Source organism: Lissotriton vulgaris, chromosome 11, assembly GCF_964263255.1.
Source record: "Lissotriton vulgaris chromosome 11, aLisVul1.2, whole genome shotgun sequence".
Lineage (NCBI taxonomy): Eukaryota > Metazoa > Chordata > Amphibia > Caudata > Salamandridae > Lissotriton > Lissotriton vulgaris.
Genome location: NC_141699.1, coordinates 207,482,201 through 207,505,956, shown reverse-complemented (window position 1 = coordinate 207,505,956; position 23,756 = coordinate 207,482,201). Strand labels below are relative to the sequence as shown.

General features: G+C 44.5%; 1 protein-coding gene across 1 annotated transcript in view; it reads right to left on the bottom strand.

Moving 5' to 3' along the window:
• Positions 1-23,756, bottom strand: part of FAM222A (family with sequence similarity 222 member A) — a 216,006-nt gene that overhangs the window by 81,572 nt on the left and 110,678 nt on the right. The window contains exon 2 of the mRNA XM_086943116.1: positions 2,179-2,308. Coding sequence (XP_086799242.1) covers positions 2,179-2,260 — 82 coding nt within the window. The 5' untranslated portion in view covers positions 2,261-2,308. The remainder of the gene's footprint in view (positions 1-2,178; positions 2,309-23,756) is intronic.

Here is a 23,756-nt window from a genome sequence, read left to right as displayed (position 1 = left end):
TGTCTTAGTGAAGCTTGCACTGCCGTCCATGTATTTCCGGATCTGTTTGTATTTGTATTGTGCGGCTGATGTCTATACTGTTACCGTTCTTTGGGTTTGGAGAAGTTTGAACTGCTGCAACCTGTGGTTTACTTCAGTTTTATAAGAAGGGAGTGTTGACTGCTCTACCGGCCTCGATTGTTCTATGTGTATGACACTTGCACTTTTACTGTGTTTCTCACTGCTATCCGGCCTTCACGAAACTTACACTGTTGCGCCTTGCGCTTAAAGTAGATCTGCACAGCTGCTGACAGAGCTGCACATGAAATTATATCAGAGGGAGTGTGTGTGTCTCTTTGTTGTTCCTGGTGGGTGCATATTGTCTACAGGAATCATGCTTGCACTGTTGCTGACCACGACCTCCCCAGCAACACTGCAGCAGTCACTGCAAAAACCCTTAGTTCAGTCACAGACAGACAGGAAGCCGAAAATGTTGCATGGGAGGCAAGTGTGAGACCCCATAAGGAGAGCACCCATTTTTAGAGCAGCAAAGAACTCCGACAAAGAGATTAAGATTCCATATGGGAACAAATACAAATAAATGGGAAAACTGAACGCGCCAAGAGAAACGGAGGATGGGGAAGATAATACGCACGGGGGACAGGAGAAATAGCAACTGGGGGTTTACCACACAATGGAGTGGAGGCGCTGCGGAGAAGAAGGTGGAGAGGGCATGGGCAGTGCCTTCTTAACGAATGGGAACATTGGGCAGTTGCCCGGGGGCCCACGAGCATAGGGAGCCCATGCAGGCCAGAATTTAACACTCATTTTCCGTTCACTTTTTTTTATTCCTGTGAGTGGTTGTGTGGGCAGGGTCCAGTGCACTGCTTTGCCTGGGGGCCTACAATGCTGTGAAGACGGCCCTGGGCATGGGTAGAGAAAGGGCGAGAGATAGAGAACAGAGGGAACGGGAAGAAGCGCATGAGAGAAACCGCACAGGGGTGTTCGGGGGGAGCTTGCGAAGGACAGAGCTGGAAAAAACAAGCACTTGCATGCAAAGTTTAATCATCAAGAAAAAATAAGTTCCCTTAAAGTGTTTAGTGTAAGGACACAAGTAAAAAGCCTGTGCGCCAGGTGAGGCTCAAACACAAGATGGACAAAGCATGCTGTTGAATAAGAAGCAAGGAGATGCAATGACAATAAAACAGCCAATGATGAGCAGTGGGTGGGCATTAAACCCCTATAGGACTTTTTCAACCAGACAGCAGTGCTGTCTAGTAGTTTCGACCAAAAAACAGCATCAGGTCTTCCTTCTGTAATATACATTATACCTTTGATCTGGTGGCTGTAAATAAATCAACACATATGTAGCGTGTTACAGGCTCGGGCTCAGAAATTAATACCCTCTCAGCTTTAAAAACATTTGTTTAAACACTGGTTCCGTTCAGTTTCCAAACCAATGCTTTTAAAATTATACAGGGAATTTCACCCCCAAACTTTTATATTTACATGCAGGTGCAGGCTGGAGAGGAACTCATTTATTCAAAGGCATCAGAAAATGGGACCGCTACCGCTTGCCATGGACTTCTCCAGGAAAGTGCATTTCTGTTTCTAAATGGAGATCGAAACCCGGGATGGAGTGAACGTCTAAGCTGAAGTTCTCATTTAGAGGAATTGCCCCCACATAATCTGTTGAAATATCAACATAAGTAAGGAAATAAAGTTCCCTGTAGTACTAGAAATATCCTGATATCAGCTGCTTAACATGGTGTGCCACCACCTTGTAGACCCAGCCGTGGTGGGAGTACCTGCCGGGCAGTGACATGGGCAGGGGCAGGGTGGGAGGTAGTAATGTATGGATTACGGAGTTTAACAGGTAAATAAACATACAAATAAATAAAACAAATTTCGTTACGTGCACTGCATCACCAAATGCGATGCAGTGCGCGCAACAAAATGTGTTTTATTTATTTATATGTAACTTACCTACCCCCCACCCTGCCCCTCCCTTTCCCCAACGTCACTGCCCGGCAGGTACTCCCACCACCGGCCGCGGCTGTGTAGACCTCAATGGCGGGATTGTGGTACGATCAGTCAAGGAAATCTCCCTTCCCTTAAGCATGAATCCTTTAATGCCCTCTCTTGTGAGGGTTCACCTGATTTAGGTAGCAAGTATGAGTTAGAAACATGTATACTCACACTTTCGTGGCTCCAGAGTCTTGTTTGGGCAGATGAGGTGCTGAGTCGGCGGGTTCTGGGTTCTCTGCAGGCAGGCCAACATGGTTGTAGAGGTCTGCACCAGCGGCAATCACCACTGCAGGCTATCAAACTGCAAAAGACAGAAAGAGAAAGACTTTGAACATCAACATTCAATTGAGGAACATCAATAGGTCTTAGAATGCTTTCCAAGGAGCTGTGCCAGAAGCAGTGAAGATGATGTGACACTGGCAGAGCGGAGGTCTCCACTATTGAATGTCACTGGCTTGTGAGATGGTATTGTGCAAAAATAGTCTGCTGGAAACATACAGTGTTCTGCATGAGATCAGAGCATAGCACTGCTTTGTACAGGGTCTTAGGGACACACAATTCCTTTGAAGCCCCAGACTTAAAAACAGCACTGTTCATGACTGATGGTCTGTATTACCGTTGCAGAATAAATCAATTTGCAACAGACTCCCTTTGATCAGCCATTAGCAGAAAGTCCTCATCTCTGATACATCACCTTCTTCCATATATAGATTATTGTTCAATTTTAAAAGCACACCGCCCTAAGTTTCCCTAACTTTGCTGGTCTGTTGCTAACGCTACCCTTAAATCTTTCAACACGCCAGGCAATGCTTCAGGGGCGGGACAAACACCAGAAGATGAAGGAAGGCCATTGAATAAGATGCAAGTAAATGAGATGACAAGAAAGCCATCCAATGGTAAGCAATCAGCTGACACAAAGCACACTGTAAGTATTGAGATTGTCCACAGTAGGTCCTTTGACCTCTTTTGTAAGCAAGACTTCAATCGTTGGCAAAGCCAACAGGTTTATTAGGTTTATTGTACTAATGTATGCAGCATAAGCACGCTAGACCAAAACATTCAAGAGGGAGCCAGCAGGAATGGACAGACAGACAGACCTATAGTTGGAAAGTAGTTCCATATGTAGTTCAATGCAAATGACGGAGTAGAGAGGAAAGGAAATGCTTGAACATCTATTAGCATTAGGTGAGAGAGTAATCCTCCTTGAAGAAAGGGATCCCTGAATGAGAAAGTCTTTGTGTTCTTTGTTTGAAAGTCAAGGCTATCCCCGTATAGGACTTGAAGCTTTTATGAAAATTATTCCTATTGAAAATTGTTTCCATAAACCTCTTCCACCTGTGCTTGGTAACTGCTTTCAACACAACCATTTTCGCGTTTGCAGTGTTCATTCAGCTTTGGAGAACAGCTCACACCCACTAAATAGTCGACAGAGCAGAGTGTACTGGAAGAGGGGCCTGTTAGCTTTTGGAGGCATACATTAAATATGCTTACTGGTCAAAGTAGAGGTCGGCTAAAATGAAACAAATTGAAAACTACCAAAACCTGTGTGTGCCATGCTGCTGCCCCAGCTGCAATAAAGGAAGCACGGGTAAGCTCAATTTCAGCCCATAGTCTCTTTTTACCCAAAATGGCATTCTCCAATAATATTAATAATTATTATAATAATAATAATGAAAGTGGATATTATCTGGGAGGACATTTTAGAAGTTCAGAAAGATACCTCATTATGTAAACTAGAAAGAACAATGGTCTCTAAGGTCATAGAAAAGTACTGGGCTTGTGTAGCGGGTTGATGCCAGAAGCATGACACCAGACAAGTCAATGTGCTTTTGTGCTGTCACGGCAGCAACTTGCCAAGGACTTCGTCTCTCACCCCTCCCAGTGCAGGGTGGCATTCTAGTTTAGGGTCTGAGCCGTGCCTTGTTTACGGCTTGCCGGTTTGGTGCCTGTCTTCCATTGGGAGCAGTCGGGAAGTTGAAAGAGGCTTGTGACATGGACTGGATGCTCAGAAGTCTTACTTCCTTTGGCCTGGCAGGAGTAGGTGGAATCGTGTCTTTTACTATTGTGTAGTTTCTGCTCGGGTTGTGGACCTTGATTGCTCTTCCACTTCTGCCACATTCAAGGGGTGTATTTATTCAGTGGTAGGCAATATCCCGACCCTTAAAATAAGTGCATGACTACTGCTCAAGTCACTATTTCCCATTTTTATGTCTGGCTTGACAGCACAGCTGTCCCCAGACAATTATTTGAGCATCACTAGAGAGGGGATTGGGCTCTGCCCACATGTTGTGAGCAGGGAGTACATGTTTTGATTGGGCAGAAGTTGCGGGCTTCCACAAAAAAGTGCACCCCCTCCATGCAACTCTGACATAGTTGTTTATTTATTCAGCTATCCAAACTTGACCTGGAATGCTTTTAAAGTGCCTTGCATAACTAGATCATTAATGTTGTTTTTCTCTGGCAGCAGCACAGATGGGAGGAGGGCAGTCATTATCCTGCATAGATTTTTGAGTCTAGCTTTTCAGTGCAAGTGTCAACTGACCTTTTAGCTTACAAAAATAATCACTACAGTTATTTGCTTATACACAAATACATGTCTGTCCCCAAGTAATTTACTTGTAATACTTCACATTACCAGACAACATTCCTTTAAGTCGGACCTATTGGCATGGCCAATGCTTGTTCATTTTTGGCATCCTTTAACTCACTCAACATGATCTCTGACTGGCAAATACTGCCATATTGATTACTAGACCTTCTCTGATAAGCAATCTTTTTGGTGTATAATCGCACACTATCCCAATTACTCCATGGCTAGGCTAGTGCTATGTGGCTACCTATATGTTTTTGTTCTTATTACAGTGACCATTTACACGTTTGTTTCTAATATACCATTTTCTATCACACCACCAGGCACTGCATCCCAAAACAAGATAAGCACACCTTAGTAATCATGCCATGAAAACACTTCCCATAAAACCTAAAAACAAAAATAACACCCTTCCAACCACACACCTTACACAGTGTAACTTGCTATAGGTGTGAGTAAGAGCTCCAACATCCCACGTAGGAGTAGTAAGTGTTGTAGAAATGCTTCAGTATCAATATTAGCACATGAGTACTGATGTACAGATAGATACATTATATACTTAAGGTATTGCCTCACCTCTACCCCAGTATCTCTGAAATCAGTGTCCCAATCTTGAGCTGTACTGTCAACGAGGATTATCTGAGATTAAGCAAATGTGGGAGATGCTTAGAAAACCACCCAGCCACCCGCAGATAAACAATACACATAGCCTGCTTTTCTCAAAGCTTTCAAACATTTGTCACTGGAGGTACCTCTGATCATACCTTCTGAAGCAGGCAGCTGTTTTAAATGCAACAAACAACAAGATGATAGATGGAATGCTTTAATTAATCTCCGACACTGTTGATCACTTGGAATCCATTCCACACTATAATTTTTTGTCCACTGTGCTATCGAGACAAAAGCCCTTGATGCAAATCAGCACTGAGCCTGCTCCTCGTTGCACTGGTCCCTCCTGAACTGCCAGCCAAGCCCACTCCAGAAGGGACAACAAGCAACTCCCAGACCACTTTTGCCTTATTTGTGGCTTTGCAGTGAGATGAAGCTTGAGTCCTATGGCAAAGTGAGCAATGGGACCCACGTTTGAGCATACCCGTCACACTTAGGGCATCAACTGCAGCAAAGAACAAGATGATGGATGGAATTCTTGAGTTAATCTCAGCCACTGGTGACTGCCTCACTTTTTAAATGCAGTGGGGATAGCTTTTTCAGTCTCCCACTGATGATAAGTGTATGAGAGTGAAGTGGGTATTGTAGTCCTGCTTCTTGGGTATGATGCAGTATATGTTATGTATTCCCATTGTATTATTAGTGCAAAGTATTAATACATACGAACACCACAAAAGAACACACACTCTCTTCATCCTTAACCAACAGAAATGTGTTGTACTGTTTCTTACCTGTATGCGTGTGCATAGGACTTGTCACTACACTCAGGGTTGCAGCACAGTAGGTAAACGTAAGTTGTGCTCATCAAATTACTCTGTTCCTAAATCAACATTGAAAACCAACCATGACATCGCTGCTTGCAATATAACCTTTCTAAACTATATTGAGCTGCAGATATCGCCACCCACATCCTTTGTTTGCGTATTAAAACATTATGGCGTGCGCGTGGAACAAAAGCCTCACATGTGTGGTCAATATATTAAAATAACATTGTACTGTGCTGCCTGGTATCAAGAGCCTATTCACCTCGTCAGGGGTATGAAGCGCTATATAAATGCAATTAGTGGCATGCTTATGATGTATGTTGCATCCGAATAAAGTATTTTGAACTGAAATGCATTTACAATACAATAGAAGAGTTTGGAGCTCTAATAAAAGACATTTGCATGACTAGGTAACCTTGAACAAGCCACTTTCTCCTTGTGGGGACAAGGCAGGCTGACTATAATCCAATAATGTTAATAATATCACCCTGTGCCTTCTGCTGAATGCACTGAGCAGAGCGCGTGCACTGGGAGGAGGGCAGCCGCAATCCTGCTCTTGAAGCGGCTGCACAGGGAGGGCTTCGCCCAGGCCAGCTTCTTCTCTGCACGTGGCTGCGTTCTGAAGATGGCATCTAGGCTCCCACCTCCTCTGGGGCTGGCTGCACAGGGAGGATTTTGACTGGGTCGCCATCTGCTTTGGATGTGGCTGCACAGGTGGGTGACGTGCAGGCCGACGTCTACTCTCGATGTGGCTCCACAGGGATCATGGTTTACAGGCCACCATCTTCTCTGGATGTGGTGGTGGTACAGGAAGCATGTCATCCAGGCCTCAATCTCTTGGGAAGCGGCTGCATAGAAGGAGGGCAGCAACCCCCCCTCTCCAATCTTCTCTTAATATAGCTGCGTGGGGAGGATGGCCTCCACACCCCATATCCTCTGGATGGGGCTGCATAGGGATGTTGGTCTTCAGGCAACCGTCATCTCTCGATGTCCTTTACAGAAGGATGGCAAGGTGACCAAGCCAACTCGATTGCCCCCAGCTGCACGGAGAGGAAGTAGCTGCTCAGCTTGTCCCAAGGTATCCTGCTGCTTACACAGGTGGTGGGATGAAATGCAGGGAGTGTGGTAAGATCCAAGCAGCAGCATCCCACTCTTATTTTATCCTGTAAAAAAACGTTTTCCCCCTCCAAATGGGCATTGATTCTAGGAGAGGTTAAATGTCGATTTTGTGGCAAGGGTGCAGGACAGACTAACATTGCAGACGTCATATCCTGCCCACACCGAGCATAGCTGGTTTGAGATGCTCTGGAACAAAAGTCAAAGGGGTCAGCTGGTTCCCTCGCGAGCCACCGTACTCCCAGCTAACTGCAGCTCCCCGTGGAATCCAAATTGAAGACATAAATTATCCTTAATTCCCCTTCATCTGGCCTATGCTTTGATTGACTTTCAGAATGATATCTCATTTGGAAACAGATTCATGAAACGCTGACAGGGAGGAACAGGATTATAGCTTTAACTATGACCTTCATGAGCCGAACTGAAGTCAAGAGACCTGCGCCAAAAATGAGAAGAGAGCAGCAATAACAAAGCAGGAGAAGAGCCGGAGACAATAAAGCAGCAGCGAGTAAAAAGCGGGCATTCAATACATCGATGGAGTGGGCTTGTAGATGCATATCTCCTGCGGATTGAGCGCTTCTGCATTGAAAGATCGGAACCAGCTCAATTCTTAGTGGCCCCCATGGCCCACTTACAGGACCACATTCCACACCCTTTTCTTAACAGAGTGCCTACTGAAATATGGCCTTGTGCTTTCTGTAATGCAGGATATGTTGGTCCCCATTACTAGCTGAGGACTAATGAAGAGGCCCCAATGGCTCCTGGAAGTGTAGGAGACAAGCAACAGACACCCAGATGCTCCAGCGGCAAAACAATGGAGACACGTCTTGCCACCAACTTTAAACAGAAATGGAAGCTGAACATTTTTAAAATGCCTATTCTAGGAGTCTCCAGAATGTTTGCGTTTGTTTTTACTATTGTGTTATGATGAGGTATCATCTAGGAACCATCCCATTGCATGACAGTGTGTTCCCATCACATTCCTGAAGCACAAAAGTCCCCACCGCCTAAACTGTGCTTTTTATGTTGGGGTATTGCTGACTCCGGCTCATCTGAAAGACTTTTATTTTGAATGGATTTTCAGGCTACTGTGCTAAAGCATGCTGGGAACTGTAGGCTCAAACTTGTATGTAAAAGTGAAACTACAAGACCTAGTCTACTTGATGCTCTATTGTAGGTCGAAAGACCAGGACTAGATGGAGGGGATCTTTGTGACAAGGGGCAGTAGCTCACTAAGCTGAGAAGATGCTTGACAAGATAAACTCATTATGTCAGGTTCTTCTAGCTCTAATCCTTCTTTAAGCTGACCAATAACTAGTATTCAACAGTAATGAGAAGCACTGTGTGCAGATATTTTTCCCTTCACATGGACCCGTCTCCATGTTGAAAGTCACTGTTAGGGAAAAACCAGAGGTGGCAGCTCCACCAGCCATGTTGGTGCTTTTGTGAACCTTGTAGCCAAGCCTCAGGCCACCGTCATCTCTCGATGTCCTTTATAGAAGGATGGTAAGGTGACCAAGCCAGCTCGATTGCCCCCAGCTGCACGGAGAGGAAGTAGCGGCTCAGCTTGTCCCAATGTATCCTGCTGCTTACACAGGTGGTGGGATGAAATGCAGGGAGTGTGGTAAGATCCAAGCAGAAGCATCCCTCTCTTACTTTATCCTGTAAAAATGTTTTTTTCCCCTCCAAATGGGCATTGATTCTAGGAGAGGTTAAATGTCGATTTTGTGGCAAGGTTGCAGGACAGACTAACATTGCAGACGTCATATCCTGCCCACACCGAGAGTGCAAGAGTTGATGTTTACAGAACCAATGTGCCGGGCCTGGGTGACATTTGGGGACTTTTTCTTTTAGGACCCACTGTGGTTTGCAAGATGGACTCAGACAAGAAAAATGCAGGTGAGCATCTAATTGGAAGGGTGACCTAAAATAGGTCGTCACCTCTGATGCCATACCCACCAGCGCCCGGTCCACTTATTGCTTTTTCTGATGGCAGTGCCAAAAGGGCCTTTGGGCATACCATGCCCCTTGACCTGGAAATTGGGTGGGAGAAGTGAGAGGTTGCTTGACAGGACATCTGCCAATTTTTGTCAAATGTCACTGTACTTCCCTCTCCAAATAAGGCCCTTAATCTTGTTCTACATAGTGCAGCGGAGAAACTCCATGGTCTACATCAGGTAAGAAACCCTTGACCGTCTTTGTCTTCCTGCTGCAGACAATAGGAAGTGGGATTTCTGAATTCCTAACGATTAACCCTGTCAGGTCTTCAGCTCCTCGCCCCTGGGAGCATCATAGGTTTGTGGATCATGAGTCTGGGCTGGTGTCACAGTGAGACAAAAGGCCTGTCATTTTCTGTCGAGAACTCTCATGATGGAACTTTACTTAAACAGGATGCAAGCAGACAAAACTGGCTAGCTTCTGATCTCACTGTCATGCATTTCACAAACATCAAACACTCCCCCGAAGAAGGGGAAAGGGCAGAGCAATGTTTATTGTGGAAACAAGGGCTCATAAATGCAAGGAAGCAGACCGACAAATAATAAACTGGAATTTCATCATTTTTAAATCAGCTGTTAAGACATCAAAAGCCAACCTGGACTGCTACCAACATAACCAAAGTCGATATTCGCATGCGACCCTGTTAGAGGCCACAAAAACACTGTGGGCCGATTCACAAAAGGTCAATTTAGACGTTTGGTCTAAACTTAGAACAAGCGCCTAAGTTTATGACTTTTTAAATTCACAAAGGGCATTTACGAGTACTGTCTTTATGTCCGCACTTGAGGCAGAGATCCGGCTCGAGAGCAGACTTAAAGAGAGCACTCGTAAATACCCTTTGTGAATTCCCAAAGTCGTAAATTTAGACGTTAGGTCTAAGTTTAGGCCAAACACCTACGTTTCCGTTTGTGGATCAGGCCCAGTATGCACACGTAGGAGCTGTAATATCACGTGCTTTAGAAGTTTTCAACTCAAACCCCTCAACTGAAAGGAAAATACAAGTATATTTTTCAAGTAACACTTATTTTTCCCTACCGTGAATATTTTAACTCTCAAAGAGTTTCCCAAACCATATCTCTGTGTTTGTATGGAGGTGCATATGGCGAGGATGGCGTTAGAACAGTGTTCTACATAAGGGTGTGGAGTGACATGCAACCCTGCTTTGTATTGATGTTGAAATGGGCTGCAGTCTGCCTCCTGATACCAAAGGGAAGAGAGACAGCACCCCAGTGGCTGCTAGCAACACTTCCTGGCAGGAGAGGCAAGAGAAACATGTGCCAGAGTGGAGCCGGCACTCGTTTGAGTGGCATTTACTCTTATTATGTGGCCTTCGTTTCGTGGGGTTTGTTACTAGGTTAGTAACAACTAGGCAAGGAGGAAAATGGAGTTGAGGTTACAACACTTTGGCCATGCCTGTTCTGGAGTACTATGGCTAAAAAAGGTGGCATTGTGGGACTAAAGTTGCATCAGTGATTCAAGAGACCATGGGGCTCCCACATCATCCATGGCCTAGACTCCTAAAACCTGACAACACCTGTAGGCCAGGAGGCCCACCTAACCTGCCCACTTTTCTAGCTTCTATTTCCAACCACAATGTCCCTGTTCTTTTTCCTCGCTTAGTCACTGCTGGTGCCGACTGTATGACCCAGACAGCGCTAGACAAACACACTGACCTATTCCTGAGTTTTGTAAGGTGCTACATATCACCTATGCCACTTCCAAGCATTGAAGGATCACTCCAGGATGTATTTGAAAGCCATCAAGCTGTGCGAGAATCTCCTTAGTTCCCGCTAGACTAGTCAACCACTGCTCCCTTAGAGTGCTACAATTCTCCGTCCTATTCGCTTAAGTGCCCATATGCAGCTCTACTCAAGACTGGTGAGCTGAACACTGTAAACAAGTACATGTAAAGACATCTGAGTAGTCTGAAAATTACCTCTAAGTGCCTACCTCGGGAAATCAAGTGCTCGAAGCTCCTAGGGCAAACTGTTAGCTCAGGGAGGAGCCTTGATCCATCTGCAAAAGGGTTGAGTAGGAAAGCTACATCAGTCTCATGTTGAGCGGATAATCCCTGTCCTTCGGACAAAGGAGGAAAAAACTTAATGGACGGCAATGGGCCAAATGGAGAATGTGCACTTGTATCTGCACACTGCAGATACCAGTAGGAAAGGTCTGCTACTTCGGTATCCGCAGATATGCCTCTTGCTGATTGTAAACACCATATCATGCCGAATATATCTTTAAATCCCACATTCTTTTACCCCGCAGTGAATCACAACGCGGTTGTTACAATGACCGCATTGCGATTCCGCATACCATTACTCCGCAACTCGGAACAACGACTTGCGGAGGGGGGCACTGGAAGTTGGAATAGTATAATTTACTATTCCAACTCCAGTCTGTGCGGACAATAGGGAAGATGTTGCATTTTAAATCCAACACCTTCCCCTACCTCCGCAAGTCGTTGTTCCGACTTGCAGAGTAATGGTATGCGGAATAACAACACAGTCGTTGTAACAATCGCGTTGTGATTCCCTGCGAGGTAAAAGATTTGTTGTAAACTCTTTACAGAGCATGCCACATTGAAGTAAAAGTGCAGGGTCTGGTTGCGTTCGACTCTGAAAACTTCTACATTGGCGTATCAAAACATAAGGCACATGACATAAACAGGAGATCATACATATCTTAACTCATTGACAACTGGAGGGTGTCACCCCATCCTTGGCCCTCCAAAAACTCATCACCCTTTGACTTCTATTCACCCACCTTCCAAAGCCCCTCAATGCCATCCTCCTTGGAGCCTCAACAGGTGGAGAGGCACGGGTCATGCCTGCGTTGTAATGTGGAGGGTTGTAAAGGAACTAGGTAGGGCATACAGAAATCTGGACAAAGATGCAGTACTACAATAAGCTGTAGAACAGGGACTTCTGTTGGAGATGGATGTTCGTGAGTATTAAGCAGCAATGCGTCATACAAGCATTCTATGTGCAAATGAATGCTTGCGCTTCATTTGCACATAGAAAGATTTCCACCCTTTGGAACTTCTGCATGTGTACATTTTGCGCATTGGAGTATTCTAGAAAATCCACAACTGTCGCACATGTCCTGCAGTACTCCAGGAATTTCTTGTAAATGCCAAAAAGTCGTAAGTGCGCTCCAAAGGTATGAAAGATCCAACTGCAGCATTTTTCCGAGTTTTACACCAAGCTCCTGATTCTCTGTGGCTTTCCTACATGCTCAGTTTACCACTGCACACATGTATGGACGCTTCCTCTTTTTAAGCGCACACAGGAAGATCACTCATTCCATGTTATAGAAGTGTTTTAAAGAGGAGGTCTCTAGGAGTGGCATAATGCAGAAGGATGGGCCCCACCTTCAGAACGTGACGAGGGGGCCCGAGTATCCTATATCTTACTGATATTCATTGGGCTTTGACTGGAGGATTGGGGGCCGTGAAGGCCTGTGGGCCCCCTCTACCGCAGGGGCCCCATTGGCCTTTGTTGTGCTCCAGGTCTGTTGCAAAAACTGAGTTCCTTTTGGGTACGCGAGGGAGTGTTCTTTGTTGTGCCAACATGCCTACAAAGACCTACTGCAAAGTTGTGACTGAAAGCATGGCTTGAGAAGGTTATCTTAATATGTCATTGGGGAGGGGTGAGTGCACGAGGAGAGAGACATGGTGAGTTTATGGGGAAAGAGAGAGACACAGGCCTACAGCCAGGAAGGGACTCATGATTATTGTCAGGTCTTGCACCGGTGCCATTTTCAACTCCATTTCAACCCGGCATGAATCACTCTTCACTACTCATGGGGCTCCCCATCACTGGCGGTATCATCATCACTACATACACTTGTATTTCCTATTTGGTGCAAGTAAAGGTGAGGCAATGAGGAAATGCACGTTCAAAGCCCCTAGAATAACCTCAGCCTTGAAAGGGTGAGTTTGTCCCCAGCACAACAGGAGGCACCTCTCGCTCTCACACAATCTTGGAAAGGAACGCACAAACCCCGACTATGAAACCTAATGGTGGATCACTTGGAGGCGTTATGGGCATGACCACTCTCTCCATAATTCAAATATCGATTCAAACAACTGGAACCCCTGCCTCGGGCACCAAGATTTACCACCACAACAAGATAATACCAACGCAGGGAAACAAAACACCCAACTCACAATGAAAAGCAAACATGTTTCACACGAAGGGCAAGCAATGAAACTAATCCCATAATACACACACAAGCGACCTCTGTGACCACAAGGCTTTAGAAAAGCCCCAACAAGTGCCCTCTGAGTCAAGGTGAGCTGGACATCGTCTCTGTACCTCCATGAAATGAATTAGGGTTCCTCCGGCCCACACAGGTCGCACCTTGGAATGAAGTTACACTCTCTTCCGGAGAAAGAACACCAAACATTTGATATGCTTCAGGAAAATATGGGCCAGGAAAGCCAACATAATCCCAGACAGGTGTTCACTGAACATGCATTCTAGCCTCCTTTCAGAGAGCCTATAATGACTTATTCATGATTTGGAACTTTTTTCACCACTTTCTAAGGGAACTAATTTCACAACAAGCTCCTTGTTACCGCACAATTACTCCAATCTTCTGTTTCACGGCAATTGCCTAAACTCCCATCTGTCCCGGATTCAGTAGCAATAGAAGACAGACAATCACGTGCCCACCTTTCATTATTCACTATTTTACTTTCGACAAAGTGCCATGAGAGGGGTGATTGCCTCGAGAAACGACTTCAGAACCAATTTCCTCCCTTCACTATCTAAAGAAAAAAATGATGGGAATGGGGGCATGCATTTCCAAGGCCTGTATGTCCCTTTTTAATACCGCTTCATCAAAGTGGAGGTATCCATTTTCAAGGCTTGAATCCTGGCAATTTTAAAAGACGCAGTCTCCAGGAGACCAGGGTTATGCGCTGCATGAAACTGAGAGTACCCGTAGTCCAAGGCTGAATGGAGTTGGCTGCAGGCTGACTTCCTATGGGATTCCGGGCTAACACAAACTCAGACTCAATTAAAATAAGAAAGGGAAATAAACCACAATTGTTCCTTTAATGAGCTGGGAGGTCGAGAGTGAAAACCCTTTAAAAGAAGGAAGCACACACAAGTAGGCCTTAGCTTTACCAAGCAATCTTGGCCAGTCTGTCATCCACAAACGTGTGTGTGGTGTATATGTGTATACATACATATATATATGTGTGTGTGTGTGTGTGTATATATATATATATCACTGAAAAATCTTTGTTAAGAGCAATCTATGCTTTTTCTGCTCATAGCACCTCAATCTATGTTTTTTAAAAACTCATAAATTCCCTTAAAAGTTTGCAGTAAATGTAAAGTTATGACTATGAAATAAAACCGACACCCTCGGGAAATTTGCCAGCCTCATTTAGCTACAGAAATCATATGCATGCCCCTGACATTAAAACCATAAGTTGCCCCCAACCTGATTTCTCGTAAACTCACATCATTTCTACCAAAAACAATTCAGAACATCATGAAATAACAACACTTATCTAAAGAAAGAAATGGTGCTGTACCCATGTTGATGCCACTGATGATCTAAACGGTGAGGTGGCCTTTAATGGCGCTAGTGATGTCTTCTTGATGGCATCTGGCACATCATGTGTGCAATCATGAGCAGTCCATTTGGAAGACAACATGTGGTTTACAAGGTGGGAACACTAGTTTTCTTTTGTGTAGCTGCTGGTTAATTCCAGGAGTTTTTCAGTTTTATTGCATAACCATATCTTCCCTTTAACACTTTTTCAAAGGGATTTTCTGAGTTTTTGTTAAACCTACCATAACATATTATGAGAAGTATTAATAAAGTAGCTGTATCTAAGCTTTTTCATTAAATGTTCATTTTTTTGAATGATATTCCACGTGTACCTTCTATTCAACCAAATTCCCAACTACCCACAGCCTTCGACTCTGCACACTGATGTTTGCCATAGGGCTTGGATGTAAGCCAAGCACTTTGCCTTATCTCTTGTTCACTCAACTCCAGCTGTTCATGACCTTTAGCCATGCATGACTGGGATTGCCCTTCGGCCAGGCCCAGGCCCGGTAACAAAACTCCCATTGGTTTATCCAAGTGTTACTTGATCTTTGCCTTAAGCCTTTCTGGGGACAGATACCCAATACCCTGCCTAGGAGTGTATGATGCTCCTGCAACTCTCTTATTCCTTCTTTGCCACTCTTTTCAAGATGCAGGCTTCAGTGCCTGACATCCTATAATGGGTGCCACAACGTTCAGTTGTTGCCAGCTAAATCCGATTGGTCGGAACCTACCTGAATCTTGCATTGGAAAAAAATGAAAAATGCTCCCCCTTCCAATGGTATTTTTTATATATATTTATTATCACCATGGATCACGATTCATGAAGATTCTGAAAATTAGAAGTCCAAATATAAAATTCTTAAATCTTTGAAGCCTGCCTTTTTAGTTACACAAATATCTCAGAACATGCTGAATGGATTTACACCAAGAAAAGGCAGTGATTTGAACAAAGTTATTTTTTCCTTGCAAGCTTGATGTAATTCCAGGCTAAACCCAGTCTAGGTTACTTCTGTTGACGATCACGGAGGACTGTTATGGCAGTTCAGCCTGAACTATTCCCATTGGGGCGGGCAATGGTTGATTTTATATGATTGGTCCTTGATGTATGGCACAATAGACAAACAAGAAGGACATAAATGTGGCTAGAGTAATTCCCAGTGGCTGATAGTAATTTAAGCTTCCATCCCATCACTTTTTTGTCTTTCTCTACATTTATTTTTGTATCACTGCTTTTTTGGGGGCAGAATCTGCTGGTACCCTTCCCCACAACCCCAATGGGGGGTCAGGTAATGCTCCAGCAGCTACCCTACACCTTGTCTTACCCTGGTTTCAAGATGTAGGCTTTAGTGCTTTGCATCTTGCAAAGGCCGCCTCAACTAATATTTTCGGTTGCTGTCCGCCAATCAGATTTCTTGGATCTTTTGAGGATCTACATATCCTACATGCAACAAAAGAAGAATGCTTCCTCTTCCAATTGGATTTGTTTACTTTTTATAAATATAATCATCATGACTCCCATTGATCTGAATTCCCAAATAAATTACAAATCAACATTCCACATATAAAATTTGTTACACCCCAAACCCTGAGTGGCACCTTTTTCTAAAACAAATATCTCAGAAAATACTGAATGGATTAATACCAAGAGAAGGCTCTAAGCTATTTAAAGTTAAAGTTTGATGCCTAATTTGGTGTAGTTCTATGTTATATTATTTATTTTTATGGAGTGCTTGAATGCTCATAGGTGTTTTTGGCACTAGCTGAAAATAAAAAATGATCCTCAAAGTATCACTAATTAGTGGAAGGCAACCATGTTTTCAGAGATTTCCTGAAGAGCAGGAAATTGGACATCGCTTTTAAAAAAAGCGAAAGATCATTCCAGGCTTTAGATGCATTAAGCACAAAACATCTTCCACACAGCGCACTTGATGCTAGGACCTTTTTTGGCGAGTGCTGATCGTAAAGATCTGGCTGGAACATACCAGATAAAACTCTTCTTTTCGGGACCTAGAGTTTGTTGAGCAGGTGCAGATGGGCGTTCAAATAAAGCCCCTTGCTGTGGTCCATCTTAGATAGTACCAGAGAGGTGACCACTGTTTTCTGTAAGTAGACTGGAGTGAACGGTAGGATCTTCTTGATCAATCACAGTGTATGGTAGGCAGCGGAGGAAACTGCATTCACCAGGTCATGATATGAGAGTTTATATCGGCTAAAACCAATGCCGGTTACTTGTGTTCCTAGGGAGGGGGAGGGGGGGGGGGAGAGAGAGAGAGAGAGAAATAGAGAGAGAAACACCTCAGATAGATTGTTGTTCTTATTGGGTCAGGGCCAAAGCTGATTTTTAAAGGTTTGGTCCCTGTCTGTGGTGGCAAAATGAACAAAAACCTATGGCCTGGAATGCAACCTAAAATACTTATCAGCAGCTGAGGTTAATTCAAGCATTACCCCATCACGTTTTGTCGCTGGGTCTACTTTTGTACCGTTGCATGCCCCCTCCTCTCTCTACTGTGCCCAAGTGTGTCTATCTGGTGATGCAAGGTTTACCAAACCCCTCCTCTCCCCTTTCCTCCATGTCTTGCATGTGTATGAAAAAGATGATAGGTCTACATTCCCAGCATGCATATGCTCTTCGATTTATTTTTAGGAGACAACAAATACGAGGCTCATAAAATCAGGTACATTACACCATCTGCAGGTTTGCATTTTGAAATAAGACCTGTCACATAAACCATCGCTACCTGTCTCCGGAAGAAGTTCATAAAATGATGAGCAACCATTGTTCACCATTGCTTAAAATGTCAATGTTTTCCCAGTGCCGCTGTTGGTAGAGGAAACAAAGAGCCAAAAATGCAGATCATGTTGTAACCAAAATGCCTGCAAAATATTGGTGTTTCTAACCATACACAGACACCAGGCACGTGATGTGGTTGCCTTCCTCAATCAGAGCATACTCCCCACCGCTGTGATACCCTTTAATTCCTCAAGGAATGTGCAGACACTTTCAAAATGTGTCAGACGGAGAGCTACATAACCAACAGTGTTTCTACCTGCGAAAATGGCAATCAGCGCACTTTACCGTGCAGGTGCTGCACTTTGTTATAACTGAAGTGATAATGAGATGCATATTCAACATTACCAAATCTGCACTTTTTTAAGCAGGAGTCATCTTTCCCATCCTAAAGTTGTATTTTTAGGACCTTCCCTTAAACATCAGCGGTGACAGTCTTGCAGGCACTCAACTTCAAACGATAGAGCAATCTGATTGGAGAAGAGGGATTTTTTTCCGTCTGTCATCTTGCTGCCTTGGGAGCGAGAGGCTCCCAATACTCTCACGGGAGCTCTGATTGGCTGGCCGCAAAATGAGGAGAAATGTTGCACCCACCCTTTCAGGACACGGGACCCAGTGCCCGTGTCCTGGAAATTAAGTAAAAAATAAGGCGTAAGTAGCAGGGTATGGGTATCCTGACTCCCTGGACCTTTTTGGGGAGATTCCAGAAGCCCCCTCCCTGGGGCCAAAATAAAAAAATAATTGGGTTACCGCAATCCCTTGGGACTCTCACAGGACCCAGCGGGACTGCCCTGGTCTTTAGTCCCACGTGAGCGCAGGGGCCGTGCTGATTCCTGCAAGAATCTTGCAGGTTTGGGAAATCATTTATAAAAGGGAGGATGTGGGTGAGTGTGTGTGGTGGGTTGGCCGCATAGGGGCAGTTTGCCCTGTGGCTAACCAATCCCTTGTGCATAGCAGGGGTAGGGCGCCCGGGGAGTGGGCCCGGGCCTGGCCAAATCTGAATGTCACGTCTACTTTTTGAAACATGAATTGGATATACCTTTAGTTCTTCCTTAGTTTTGGTAACTGCAACATTTTTCTTTCAATATTCAGCAATATATGAGGATCATGACATCTAAGTCGCTCTTCTTTTGAAGAGGACTGTATGAGGTTCCTTCGCTTCCATCATCATCATCACAACTCAGGTGTTGTCCATATTCTGGTAATAAACACAGTAGATCCGGGTTCTTCTTTCAACTTAACTAGCGATGTAACTGTATAACTGTGCCACCATGGTGCACCCACTCCACATGGGCAGGAAGCAGTCATAGTGCACTGTGTGATTGTACAAACACACCGGCATGCATGCACACATACACATTGAGGCACAAACACGCGCACATAAAGACTTGGAGGCTTAGACACATGCACACACAAGTAAACACACCCAAATGCATGCTCACATGCATGGACACAGATTCACATGTGCAGGCCCACAGAGGCGCACACGCCCACATGAATGCATGCGTACACACACACACACAATTTAGGTGACACCCAGTATTGTGACGGTTAAGAGTTGTGTATAAATAATCCCCAATAAATAAAAATTTGAGTCTCAGTGGTACAAGTAGTACGATACATGACTAACGGAAACTTGGCATAATCAATCACTTCACTTAGACATAATGTATCCGATAACCAGGCACGGAAGGCAGAATATTGTCTATTTATATAATCACACGTCTACTCATCACATATAAAGATATCAACGACAGCACGTCATCGCCTTCCTGAGGTTGGGCTGCTTCACTGCTGCCCTTCAAACCTCCACAAGCACCTTCCCGAAACCCAAGTTTGTTTTGTTGACTCTAGGATTTGGCGCACATGCTGACTGAAAACTTACACCCAGGGCAATTGTTGTACACAATACAGAGGGTATTTTTAGCAGGCGCATTCCACTTGCCACTCTGCAGCATCCCTCTAAGCCGGACACTCTGTCCTTCTCATCCCCGATGACTGACAGCTGAATGCCAGGGCTAAAGCTAATTGCTACCCATGACCTGGCTGCCAGCTCCTCGCTCATTAAGCCCCAGCAGCCGCCCCACAGGTGCCTCCATCTGGGCGATTAACACAAGAATGTCACATCATTCCAAAGAAGGGCCCCCGTGGCCCGTGGTGACGGACACACACATACGAGGCCCGCATTTACACGGAAATATGTTAATCCCGCCCCACCACGTGGCCCCTCCCTACTTTTAAAAACACGGATGGAAATGAACCCCTGCCAGCGCGAGCCCAGCATCCCCACAAGGTGCTACGGCGTCCTGCGGAGGGCGCCCTCGCGCGCGCACACGCACGCACGCACGCACGCACGCAGCCGCCGAGTGCAGCGCACCGGCGTGGGCTTAAAATGGTCACAAGGCGCGGCATTAATTGGGCGTCTCGTCTCCGGTTTCAGGCGGCTGGCAGCCAGGGTTGTTTTCCCAGGTGAGGAGGAGAAGGTCTCACAAAAAGAATCATGCCTCGAAGGCCCTGGGAGGAAAAGAAAAATAGCCTCTTCAAAACAAAATGGCGGGTGCAAAAAGTGTACACTTGTGGGTGGCTGGGAGAGTTTGAAAATGAAGTGTCGCATCTGGATGAACTCTGTGGCCCACCGGGCTACAGAATGGTCTGAATACTTATGAGGTGACGCCCCATACATAATAAATGGTATGAAGGGCAGGGATGCTGAGGTAGTGGGTGCAACTAAGGCTGTCCGAATGATGTTTGCTTATTCTGACGGATAGTTGTTGAATGCATGTGGAGATGCATGCTTCATGAAGATGCACAGTTTCACTGTGGGCAAAATACGCATAGCCCCAGATTACTTTAGCCACTAAAAAGTGTACGGCTCCATAATCGCATTTCTGTGACTCCATGAGCAACCCTACGGCATCCATTAAGCACTTCGAGTGCCAGCTGGAAAACTGAAGCAAAGGGAGCGAAAGTGATTTGCTGCGCATGAATGACAGCAGGGGGCCCAGTGACTTGAAAGGGGGGCCACACCTACTCATTTCCATGGATGGCACAATTTGAGGGGGGTGTGGGTGGGGGTTACAAGCCTACAGGTATAAGTGACCTAAAACGTACATGCCAGCATTAATATCTTCAAATTATTTATAAAACACATCTATCTGCTCTCGGTAACAGTATTTCTTGCTTCAGGGAAAATGCTAACCTAATTTCTACCCGCATCTATGGTAGTGACATCTGGAAGTGAAAAAAACTCCTAGCATAAACTCAACACCGAGAAAATTGGGATTCTCCTGAGGGTACTTCCCTTTCTACTCTCTCTCTCTCTTTAATATAAATATGTATCTATTAAAGAGAGAGAGAGAAAATATATATATATGTATATATACATATATATATAAATCTACACACATACATATACATGTATATATCCACAATACAGTCCTCAGACCTTGTTCGCCCCTAGCAGGGTCGGTGTGCATTACAAAGCGCGAGGTACCCTGTGTTTCGTATGACTCCCAAATCCGGAATATATATATATCTATATATCCCACTGGGTAGCTATAGGTCATAGTTACTGTAGAACATTTATTTAGGTTTACTAATAACTTTTGGTGCCGTTTGATGAATCTTCACAAAAATTTAAAAAAAACAAAATCCACCTCAGTTTCTTTCTTGAAAGAAACTATAATTCACCATGCACTGCTTATGACCTCACATTTTACACAGATAGGTAGATAGATATGTGCACATTCTCACTCTTTCTTTCTGCTCTCTTTCAGCAAAGAGATGAAGACACAGCTCTTTAAAGAACCCTACATTGCAAATAGACCAACCCCCACTCTTAAAAACCTGTACCTCTCAGCTAGATTCAGACTGTAAGTGTACCTCTTCTTTGGACCCTGTACAATTCTCCACTGCCTTTTGACTGGGTTTACGCTATACAACTGATCATATACATATATACATTTGTGACAGACAATGCTCCAATTTTGCAATTCCCCAAAAAGTATTTATAGGTAAAAAATATATTAAATATTTAGTACTGGGTTAGTCCATGCTAATAATGCGTGGCTTGTCAAGTACGAAATTATTGGCTCTTGCTCATTTGAAAGTCATGACATTTTATTCTGTCCTAATACTTTTCCTCAACTCGCCTGATTAAAACAATCATTTGTCACAGGCTTTCCATCTCCTGCTTTATACAAGCTCTCGATTCCGCTCGGAATTTGCGCTGTAAAACACTATAACCTAACTTAACGAGCATCGTCATTCCACCAAACTTTTAGTGATAGTGGAGGTAACGTCACATACCTTCCTAACCCATGGATGACAGATAGGAAGTGACATCACAATACCTCCCTTCTCATGATGGCTGCTGTTTGCTGTCTTGAATACTGAAACATTGAAACAGTAGCCTGTTATTTTAGCAATGACCTATGATAGGCAGAAACAACCATATTTAAAACTTGAAAAAGCCAAAAGCATTTGAACTTCTAAAAGATCAATGGCCGGAAAGGGTTCAATCAGAAAGGATGCCCGCTGCATCATGAGGTAACAACTGATATTACTACTACCTGTTCACAAACGCTGTCCCTTGATATAACATGCTTTTTGACTTGGAGTTGTGTTCTTTCAATTTAAGAAGTTTTTTCCCGTAACAAGCCTGTCACATACTGGAGAGTGCAAAAATAAGATCACTAAAAGTAAACTTAGTACACAAAAAGATTTAACAGCAAAACCACAGAGTAAATCATAATTGTCGAAAGCCCGAAGAATCCTAATGTGACACCTATTTACACGTTTCAAGGAAGAAAACAAGTATTGAAAGCTGCAGTATTAACAGTTTAAGTGTACATAAGCCGTAACCTCCCCAATTCATTGAGATGTGGAGCCTTTCCAACTTGCTGGAGGCTAGACACCGGTCTCCAGTTCGCTTGAAGCTGGAACCTATGCAATTAGCTGGAAGCTGGGCCTTGTCCAATTCTTTCGGAGTTGGGATGTAGCCAATTCTCTCTTGAAGCTGGGGCCTTTCCAATTCCCTAGGAGCAGGGACGTTTCCGGTTCTCTGGGAGCAGGAACCTTTCCAATTTACTTGAAGTTAGAGCCTTTCCAATTCTCTGGGTGCAGGGGCATTTCCAGTTCTATGGGAGAAGGGACCCTTCCAGTTTTCTAGGAGCAGGAACCTCATTCATTTTCTTGAAGCTAGTGCCGTTTGAATTTTCTGGGAGCAGGCACATTTCCAGTTCTCTGGGAGCTGGGGCCTTTCCACTTTTCTTGAAGCTAGGGAATTACCCGTTTTCTGGGAGCAAGCACCTTTCCAATTATCTGGGAGCAGGGATCTTTCCACATCTCTGGGAACAGGGGCCCTTTCCTATTTTCTTGAAGATATGGCCTTTCCAATATTCTGGGAGCAAGCACCTTTCCAATTCTCTGAAAGTGGGCACCTTTCCAGTTTTCTGGGAACTTTCTAATTATCTTGAAGTTAGACCTTTTCCAACTTTCTGGGAGCAAGCAGGTTTCCAATTCTCTGAAAGCAGGCACCTTTCCAGTTTACGGGAACTTTCCAATTTTCTTGAAGTTAGGCCTTTTCCAACTTTCTGGGAGTAAGCACCTTTCCAATTCTCAAAGACGTTTTGTCTAATAGCGAAGTACATAATGGATAAGGCAGAAGTGTGGAAGAAGAAGAACACGATGTTTTTTGATTACATGGTGTGTACAGGAATATGGCTTTGCTTTGCTCAAGCTCCAAAATGACATGTACTGCCCTTGAGAACAAGCATAGAATGACAGATAACAGTGGTGCACTTATGAAAGGAAATTCAATTCAACATCCAACATCACTATGCTGATATACGTCTTCCAAAAATTAACCTGTTAACACCCGGAGAGCGGTGTGATCCATCATGGCTGTACCATGCTTGAGCCGGCGTATCATCAGGCATCCTTGCCAGTTCTATGGAATGATCTTGATGTAGAGCTGTGCGTCGTCCTCGGCGTGCCCTGAGGAGCAAGTCCTAATTCTGCCCCCTGCACTCAGCGGAGATGAGCCGTCGTCTTCCGTTTCCTGCCCAGGTGATTGGGCGGGTTTCCGCACGCTCGTTTTACATCAAGATGAATTCAGCTTGATTGCTGCGTGACTGGAAACCAAGAGCAATCCTTTGGTAGACTACAACCTCCGGCTGTAATCAGAAAATATTTAATCAAAGGCTGCACCGCTAATTATTAAGGCATTCACTAGCTAAATAGCAATTAC